This window comes from Thermobia domestica, chromosome 10, assembly GCF_964235325.1.
Source record: "Thermobia domestica chromosome 10, izTheDome1.hap1.1, whole genome shotgun sequence".
Taxonomy (NCBI): domain Eukaryota; kingdom Metazoa; phylum Arthropoda; class Insecta; order Zygentoma; family Lepismatidae; genus Thermobia; species Thermobia domestica.
The window spans coordinates 42,847,096-42,857,690 of record NC_137463.1 but is presented as its reverse complement, the minus strand read 5'-3'; the positions used below and the strand labels follow the sequence as shown (position 1 = coordinate 42,857,690).

General features: G+C 37.1%; 1 protein-coding gene across 1 annotated transcript; it reads right to left on the bottom strand.

Annotated features, from left to right (window-relative positions):
• Nucleotides 1–333: 333 nt before the first annotated feature.
• Nucleotides 334–1,341, bottom strand: LOC145661447 (E3 SUMO-protein ligase ZBED1-like). Its single transcript, XM_081726756.1, has one exon. The coding sequence runs from the start codon at nucleotides 1,339–1,341 to the stop codon at nucleotides 334–336; it is 1,008 nt and encodes a 335-aa protein (XP_081582882.1).
• Between the last annotated feature and the right edge of the window lie 9,254 nt (nucleotides 1,342–10,595).

The following is a 10,595-nucleotide window of genomic DNA, read 5'->3' as shown; positions in this document are numbered from 1 at the left end:
AATTTCGACTTTTTTTCGAAAAGTCTCCCGCTTTTTCCGTTTCCGGTGTATAATACGCACAATCGAGTGGTACCGTTGGAAAGTATGCTTTATCCTAAAACAGAAAACGAGGTATGAACCATGATCCTACGATAAATAGTAAGGAAGCAGTAGCTGTAAAAGTATAAAATAAAGTATAAAGTATAAAATTTACCTGAGAAAGGGGAAATCCTAAAAGAGTTAAATTTATCGCACCTTTTAAAGTCAGGTGTTGATTTATGAATCCCCTGTTATACTAAGTCAATAATGTGAAACAATGAGAACATTTAGCTTATATTAAATAGCATTTTAAAATTATTTTGGGACAATAGCTTTGTTCATGGACAGAAATATTAACTGTTCAGCATGCTCAGCGGTAAGAGATGCTCTATAATCTGTCACTACATTGCCACCACAGTTGAAAACTCTCTCACTTGGCACGCTCGTAGCAGGAATACACAAATATTTTCTCGCTAATTTTGTTAATCTTGGAAGATGGTGGGAATGGCTATTCCACCAAACAAGTTTCTCTTCCTCCAAATCTGCATCCCCAAGATTTAGGTATCGGTTTAATTCTTCTATTTGACTGTCTTCTTTATCGTTCCTGTCACCAAATTTCCTTCGTTTTAGGTAACTGTCAAATCCTTTAGTACCAACATTCCCTCGATCATGTTTTTTAGGACTTCCTGCTGGAATAAATCTCAACTCATTCAGTACTCTACCTTTTATTATCTCAGTATCTTCATCCAAAAGATCTTTAAACCTGGGATCTAAGAATGTACACATTTTCAACAGTATTCTGCTTTCTTCATCCTCCTCGTATCGGGATTGCAACGGAGATAAAATTTCCATTTTCATGCTTCTTTCAATTTCTTTGAGTGCTGCTTCTAACATCTGTTCACTATCTTCTTCTTCAGTCAAAGAGTCATACAGCGAAAAATGTGTTTCCTGTTTACTTGCTTCGTCTTGTTGTGATGTATCTTCTATCTGTTGAGATTCTTCGATTTGAAAATCTTTTAAGATTTGTTCATATAATGGCCATATGCCCGACGCTGTAACCGATGTTTCAGCTGACATACTGTCACAAAGCACTTGTAAGGGCGATAATAGGGTCATGATCATATTTAATAATTCTATTTCTTTGTTCTGAAGGATAAGGTTTTTATGTTTTGTTCGGGACAGAAATTTTGCTATTGCTTCTTGATTTGTTAAAGCTACCTGTATCAAAGGAAGAGTAGACCACCACCTTGTTGGCGTGCATGACGGAAGTACTTTGCGCGGGAGGCCTAATGCATCTTGCTCTTCTTGCAGCGCACGTCTCATTTTGCTGCTGCGACTCGTAATTTGTCTAACAAGTAAGTTTACGAAGTTACCTAATAACTTCATTGACTGGATGTAGCTCAAGGGCTTTGTTCACTCCAATATTTAAAGTATGACCGAAACAGCTCAAATGTTGGAAATCACTCAAGTCAACAATGGCCTTTACAATATTGGTACTACTGTTGTTACACAACGAACATTTTCAGTTGATATTTCCGACATATCTATACTAACTGATATAAAGCCTCTAATAGATTAGATTTCGGAAAATCGGAATTCCGGAATTTTATCGCAAATATCGGAAGTTCGGAATTCCGGAATCTTGGAACACTATCCGAAATTTCGGAAGATCGGAATTCCGGAATCTCGAAACAAGATCTGAAATTTCGGAAGATCGGAATTCCGGAATCCAGAACACGATACTAAATTTCGGAAGGTCGGAATTCCGGAATTTTTAAACTCCATCGGAAATTTCTGAAGATCGGAATTCCGGAATTTTCGGAATTCCGGGATCTCGGAATTTCGAAATTCCGGAATTCCGAGATTCCGAAAATTCCGGAATTCCGAGATTCCGAAAAACGGAATTCCGAAAAATTCCGGAATTATCGACATTCCGAATTCCGGAATTGAAATCTCAATTCCGAACACCCCTAATCTTTTCTAACCACTAGTCATATTCACCCGCCACAATTTTCGGCTAGTCCTACGGAGCATGTCAGCTGTCAGTCTTTGTAGGCGTACTTGTGTTCCGCTTGTGTAACGACTACCGACAACCAACAAAAATTAGAAAACTGCCGAATAAGGTTCTGGAAAAAAAGGAATTGAGCAGGAATCATAATCACTATCATGTGTCGTGAAGACAAACAGTGAAGGGTTCAGAGAACTTTCAGAATACAAGAGAAAATTTTTCTGTGTCCTGGAGTATACCGCGCGACGTTTTGAATGAAATGCATCCGCAAAACACATGAGACAGTTTTAAAGAATTTTGTGGTGAATCGTGTGATGTAGTGAAACATTTTTGATGAATGAGTTGCTAAACTACCTTCCATAATCAAAGGACATTAAATTGAATTGTATTTTTTTTTCCTTTAAGAAAATGTCTATCTCCATTAAGCGGAAACCTCACTTTAACGGAAATTTTTGCCAGTCCCGCTCGATTCCGCTAAAGACAGGTTTCACTGTATTTTTATTTCCGGTTTGTATTCATAGGATGTCCAATGTGAGGAAACGGCCGAACCGTTTGAACTGAATTTTTGAACATACGTAGTAATGTAATAAGGAAGGGTAAATGGAGGGAGGAAGTGGGACATTTTCCCCGAGCGCAGTATCTGGGGGCACCAAATTGATGCTATATAATTACAAATTAATTTCAGAATGAAATGTTTTCCCCTCTTAAATGCACTTTGTAACGTATACACAGTTACATTTACTTATGTTCCACTGTAATTTTTCTTTTCTGTTATTATTCTGATCATTTCAGTGAATGCTCATTCAAATCCTTATCAAATTAGAACGTCAGTGCTTATTGCATATTTTTATAATGCCTATAACTCGCTTGAAAATTTAGTGGCCCCGCGTAGCGTAGTCGCTAACGCTCTCGCCTTCGGTTCGAACGGTCTTGGGTTCAACTCCCGGTGGTGGGCACTCGGTCGAAAAAGATTAAAACGCTTTTCAGGCAAGTCAACATGAATCAGGTTTTTCCTCATTCACACCCGACAAATGTCGAGGTGGTACCTAACTTATAGGTCCCAGGCCGCTTCCTTCCTTCCCCAAGCCTTTCTTCCTTCCCTTTGCCCGGATTGTGTGCTCGCCGAGGTACGTCATGCCTCAAACCTTGACGGGCTAAATGGCCAAAGATGCTGAAAGCCCAGAAATGAAATTTAAATTCTAAAATCAAAATCATATGAAAATTTAATTTCATCTGCCGTTCTTTGGGAATAATATGGCTACGAACAAACTACTAAATGAAACTTTTTATTTAATTGCAATCAAATACTTGTAGGTAGAGAAGAACATCTCCTTTTCCTTCTTTGCTTCAAGAAAATTCGTAAATTTCCCTCTCTTTTCTGTCGTTAGGTTGATATTCCAGACACTGCTTACAACTTGCACTCTAAAATCAAACGTTGACATAATGAGCATTCAATTTGGTTACCATATAAAAATAAAGAACTCGAAAGGAAGCTGTCAAATAAAGTTTAATACTTGTACAGCTTCAAAATCAAATTGCCGTAGAGGAGGTGAAAATGGCGACAAGTACTTAAGAGAGTATTTGTTGCATAAAACATTTAGCCCTAAGAGGCCACAGAGAAAGTACCAATGAAACTGAAAAAAAGAAAAAAATCACAGAAAGACTAGAAGTTTTATATAACTTATGCAAGCTTCTTGCAGAACTCAATCCAGGATCAACTATGTGCTTTTCACCAGAAATATAAAATGAGTTTACCCAGCTTTTAATATCTACACCAGCGTTTCCCAACTGGTGTGCCGCGAATGGGCCGCTGGTGTACCGCGAGGAAATCGAAACAAAATTATTAACTCTATAGCAATCAAATTGCAAGGCATATGGAAAATGTATATTCTTATTTCACATTACTATGAACCTCTACTATGAATCTACAATTTTAAGTTTCATACTGTGTTACTTTTCTCTACATTTTTAATGTTGGAAAAAGTATTTGTTATCATTGTTATGACCTTTATTACTTCTTGTTGCAGACTATTTCGCAACTTGAAATTTAAAAATATCATTAAATCCGTTCGACAAAGCAAACATGCATACAAATTACCTACATTTGTGTTTTAAAAGTAAAATACATTTATTTGTTCGTTATTTAGTGATCTTCCTTAGTGAAAGGTTGGATACAGTTTTCCAAAATTTCATTGCAATTGTTTTCTATTTTTAAATTAGAATGAAAAATAAGCATAATGATTTAGCGCGGGGGAAAACTAATGAACGAGCTTTCTTCTTTGTGAGAAGGAGATCAGTAATCATAGAAAAACTTACCACGGTATATTATATTTACAAATAATATTAATAATATCTAGGAAGTAACCAAGAAAGTTCTGTCGCTTTTTGCGGAGGTCTGTGTTCAGTTGGCCCTCACACCGTGATTTAAATGCGAATGGAGATAAGGCGAAGGTCAGTTGTTGGTGTGGGTACATTCAATATACTACCTGGTTGTGGCAGTTCAGTCACACCGGGAACTCCGTGAGGACATAGTGAATATGGGACCTCCACAGAGGTCCTAAGGGGGTGTATGCTGTACGAGTTCAAACTTTAATCAAACGCCGCTGCAGCGGGGCGGAAGATATGCCAGGCCTTTTGTGAGGGTGTTGTGACTACGCGGACAGTGCAGCGGTGCTTTAACAACTATAAGGAGGGTGACGAAACACTCGAAGATCAACACGTGCTGGAAGATCAACATATGTACAACATAAAGATATTCAGACAGCAATTGAGGCGAACAGTGGCCAGGCACATGAGGAACTACGACTACAACCATTCGGCATCATCTCCTTCAACCCGAGAAGCATTACACTTGGGTCGATGGGTCACACGTGATTCGACTCCGGACTAGAAGGCAATGCGAGCAGACACCTGTGTTTTTTTTGCTGTCACGTCTGAGGAAGGAACCATTTTTGGACAGGGTGTTTGCATGTGATGAGAAGCGGGTCCTACAAGAAGCTCGACGGCGCCGTCATCATTGGTTAGCATCCCATGAACTGATTCCAGAACAGCCGAAACCAGAAGATGATCCTCCTGAATGTTTGTTGGACTGCTAGTGGCATCGTGTATCGTGAACTGCTACCAACTGGTCAGAACATCAATGCAATTGTGTACTGTCAGCAGTTGAGTAATGTTCAAGAAAAACTCAAAACTCTGGAGCCAGCACTTCTGAATTGCAAAGGGGTCCTCCTGTTACAGAACAACGCTAAGCCCCAAGTAGCTAGGATGACCCGGGACACCAATCTACGCCTTGGATGGGATACATTATTGCATCTGCCATACTGCCCGGATATTGCACCGTCCGATTATCACCTGTTCCATTCCTTGGACAATCACCTTAGAAGACGCCAGTTCAAATTCCTAGTAGAGGTGCAAAATGTACTTGATATCTTCTTCCCTTCACAGCACACCAAGTCCTACCGCGAATGAATCCATGGCCTTCCATAACGTTGGCAGAAGTTCGTCGATGCAGATGGGGACTACTGTTGATCTTTCAGATACGTCTTAGGTGACATATCGATGTTCGAATGTGGTAGGTTAAAAACGCAGAACTTTCTTGTTTACTTTTATATATGAGTGTGCCGCGAGAATTGAAGTTACACTTGTAGTGTGCCGCAAGATGAAAAAGGTTGGGAAACGCTGATCTACACGTCAGCTAGAGAAAAAACTTGAGTATGATATACGGAGGTCCAAATAGTATAGAATAATGCTTAACTCTTATGCTGCCTGGTCACCAAAAACAAAAGCGGAGAACAAATGTCAGAGTTAAATAAAAACTCTGAGGAAAAACGCTGTAGTTGTGAAGGAGTCTTTCTTAGGATTCATCCGATCCCATTAAGTATTGCAGACATAATTTGTAATAACTAGAGAAAGCTAAATGACTTTTCGAAGACTCTATCGATCACCTATCACGAAATACTTCTAGTGTTTCTGGCTGGCTACGAATCAGGAGTGCAACAAAGACTTGCTGCACTTAACTCAAAACCTACATTTGTTAACTATGATAATCACACAATTAATTTTAATTTTGGGTTCATACTATTAGCCATAATGTAGTAGGTGTAACACTTTTCAGTACTATGCAAGCTAGACTATTTTTAATCTTCGCGGTCAACTCTTCGACGACAGAGATTGAAAATTCAAACTGCTCAGAGTCAGAAACTTATTGAAGTGGTAGAATACAGAAACCGGTAAACCGATACACGGTTAACTAGAACACTGGGTAGAACTATTGGAAAATATTGCCAATGAGTTAAACGAAAATTCAGAACAAGAAGTTATGCAATTCAGTTGTTTCATTGGATTTTAACATTTAAGTTTTTTATTTCTTAGGCTCTGGAATACTGTATACTTGCCAAGATTAACTGGCTTCAGAGAAAGCTTCGAGAAGACACCATAAATTTCCATAATGGTGCCTAAGATATCCAGGTTTTACAAGGATATTTTCTAGACAACAATGTTGCTATTGCAAAAATTTTCTTGAAGAAGCAAAGAAGCTGTGCAGAGGAGGAAAGAGAAAATGCCTGGAGAAACATCAGAGGATGTAGAAGCTATAGCAGAAAATGAAATGCTACGACTGGTGAAAAGTGTAATTCCAAAATACCCACAGAAATGGGAGACAGATTCATCAGCTTGAAAAGAAATAATAAAAAACTGGACTCTAGTTTTGACTTTCTTTTAGACATAAAGAAACCGAAGTGTACAACTAATGAAAATAGCTTGAAAGCTAGGAACATTTTTATAGGAAGCTTTTATGACACAGACTTAGGTGGCTTGAAGATGTTCAGTGAAATGCCGAACGTAACTGCCGAACGTCACTCAAGACTAGTGATGTAAAATACTTGGGTAATTATTTCAGTACCCTGGGTATTTACCCTATATGGGTATTTTGGTTTCAGCTATCAATATTTTGATTTCCTTCTTACTCATTTGTATCACCTCCGACTAGAGCACTAATTACCAACGAACATATATATTTTTCTCTCTATTAATTTAAGATTGAATTTCATACATATTAATAAAACACTATTTAGTTTCTATTATCATTGTTTTTCCACTAACTCTAAAACTTCCTCTATTATTCCCTAGCGGAAAGGAATTGGCCAATCTACCCCCTTAATTCTTCTCTAAATATGCTCCTGATTGCGACCAGCTGGCTATTCGCTAGAATTCTAATAGAGAACCAAACTAACATTCGTTTTTTTTTTTTTTTTTTTTTTTTTTACAAATATAGGGTGTTTCAAAACAATACCAACAATGTTTGGGAGCTAATTCCTGACACCAAAATAAGACGAAAACTATAGACCAACCTGGGTGCACAAATGCTTCCTTTCGGAGTTATAGGCTGCCGAAAACATGAAAAAATGAATTTTAAATGTCCAAAGCTCAAAAACTATGGGACCTACCGTAGTCGGGTCAAGACTTTATTTAGGAATCCATTAGTGCTCTATCAAAAAAAAAAAAAAAAGAAAAAAGTTTCAGAATCCTAAGGTACTCACGCAACAATTTTTGTACAGGCAGTTTGGTTATGGGCATATAATCTGAAGTACTCATTAACTACTTCTATAAAAATTGTTGCGGAAGTACTGCAGGATTCTGAAGCATGTATTTTAGATAGAGCACATATTAGAACAAAGAGTTGAGAAAAAGACTCATAAAATGCTTCGTGTGGAGTGTTGTGCTGTATGGGGCGGAAACGTGGACATTGCGTAAGGGTGACGAAAATCGACTGGAAGCCTTCGAAATGTGGGTGTGGAGAAGAATGGAAAGAATTAGTTGGGTCGAGCGGAAAACGAATGAGAGAGTGTTAGAAATGGTAGGTGAGAAAAGAACACTTTTAGATATTATTAGAAAGATGAAGAGAAACTGGTTGGGACATTGCCTAAGAAGAGATTGTATCATGAGGGACGTCCTAGAGGGTATGGTGGCGGGAAAGAGAGGGAGGGGGCGAAGGAGACTACAATTAATGGATGATATTAGAACAGAAAGATCATACGCGAAGACGAAAAGGTTAGCGGAGGACTGTGGAGCATGGAAGCTTCTCAGCTGCGGCAAGTGGCCTGCCAATAAAGGCAGAATACCTATGATGATGATGATGATTCGAAAATTCTGCTTCTAAACGGGGTAAGGAGACATTTTCTATAATATTTAAATTTGGGATTTCGTTTTCATAAAATGCCCAATGAAAGGAAACTGCCGAACTGTTTGAAATGAATTTGTCACATTTATTATCACTTGAGTCCAAGTACTACTTCAATTTGAAATACGAATTTTAGATACGTTTCTCTTTGAAAACTTTCGTCTAAGTCAGTGATTATCAACGTGGGCGTTCTCGTTTCCCGAGGGCTCAGTGAAACAAAACGGGACGAAAGACTCTTAAAGGGGCGTTTTAGATTTCATGATCTGTTAGCTTTTTTCTTATTGTTGGATGAAAACCATTACGCATTTTATAAATTATCAAAAGTTTAGACTGTTTTTACAAATAATAATATTAATAATTTATAAAAATGAAAGATACCCAACCGTCATAAAAAATCTATTATAAAGTTTTATGGAAATTGGCCAAAGAGAAGAAATGCTTATTGATCCCTTTCTTTTAGAAGGTGAATAGGGCAAGCGTATGTTTTTTTTCTTTTTTAATTAAAAAGCATTTTTTGGAGATAAATTATAGAAAGAAGACTTTAATAAAATCAGCCTTGAAGAATATTGTCTCAAATATTTTTCAAGGCTGATTTTAAGAATTGATTTTCTTTTTTCTTTTTCTTCTTTTTCTTCTTTTGGTTCTTAAGACTACTTCGTCCAAGTCTTACGTTTGGCGTTGTGCGTGGATGGATTGGGTTAATATGGCGGGGTGGTCAGGACAATTGCATTCACCCAAGGGGACACTAGGCTCGACAAGGTTGAGAACCATTGGTTTAACTTATAATGCTTTCGTAAGGCTTAAAATACACTTATCACACACAATCACACAATAACAAGTATTTATTGCCTAAACTATCTGTAAATTTTGCCAGAATACAAAATACTTCAGTACTTTACACAAAATTACGTTGTCTACGATGAGAAGATGCAGTTGAGAGTACTTCAACACATTATTTATTTGCATTTACATTTATTTATTTCAGGTGACACATTATGAATGTCTTAATGCATAAATATATATGTATAATTAAAGTGGTATGGTTCATAATTCACTTCCTGTGTACATCCTTGAATGCTGTGGTGAATGAATGTTTGTCAATACGCGGGGTAATGAGAAACCGATCAGAATATTTATTATTATTATTATTATAGCTATCCAAAAACCAAATGCTGAACATGATTTTGGTTGTCTACGGGTCCAGGCAAAAAGAAAAAAAAAAAAAACTTTAAAGTATAACTTAGTAAAATAAAGAATAATACGTACGTATGTAAACTACAACATAGTTATTAAAAAAAATAAAGATTTAAAATAAAGCATGGTAAAGCATGATGCTTGGAAAATAAATTGCGAATTTAATAGTTCGTCTATTTGTTGTATTGGATGGGGACACTGTGACTTAGTCGTAGATCGCTTATCTCTTGTGCGTGAGGTCACTAGTTTGATGCCCGGCTACGTAAGTTTGTGATGGACAACACCCTGTCCGTAGAGTTTTTTGGGGTATTCCCATTTCCTTCCACCCTTTCATCCCACAAATTATTGTCTCCCTTAGCCTAAAGGCATAATCCTGAGACGTTAGACTGAAATTTTTCCAGAAACGATTAAGAATGGATATTTCAAAATGTAGAAAGAAACGTCTCCTTAAATATCTATAATTCAAACTATATATATATATATATATATATATATATATATATATATATATATATATATATATATATATATATAACAGAGAGAGAGAGCAGGGCTGGATTAACCTATCTGGAGGGGCTCAGGGCTAAAAAAAAATAGGTGGCCCCCGCTGACTTCACCTAATATGTTTCTATGAAAGTACAGTAGGAGAGTTAAGGGAATATGTTTCATATTTTTGGTCATATTTTATTTTATGATGATGGTTGTATCTTCATGATTCTTCTTAGATAGCCAGTTACGATTTTGATCAGAGGGAGGCCCCTGTCCAGCTGGAGGCCCAGGGCTATAGATTCCGTAAGCCCCCCCCTTAATCCGGCCCTGATAGATAGAGAGAGAGAGTGAGACAACACTTAAAATAATAGTACGAGTGGAACATGTAAAATTTAACGGTTTCAGGTCAGTGTTCACTTTGAATCAGGGCACCATCTGCTTGAATTGAGAGACTTTCTACGTCCAATTGAATTTTGAATTCTGATAAGATTGTATCTAAAAAGAAAGTCACCTAAAACTTGTTAATTAATCAAACTATTTAGGATGATGTAAATAGACTGAAAACGAGATTTAGATAACCAGATTGTCACTCTTAAGAATTGTTTTGTTCTTAATGCAGTAAATACTTATATTACTTAACAGCCACACACTACATACAGACATAAAAATCAATTTATACATAATATTGATAAACTTAATTTCAGTTTA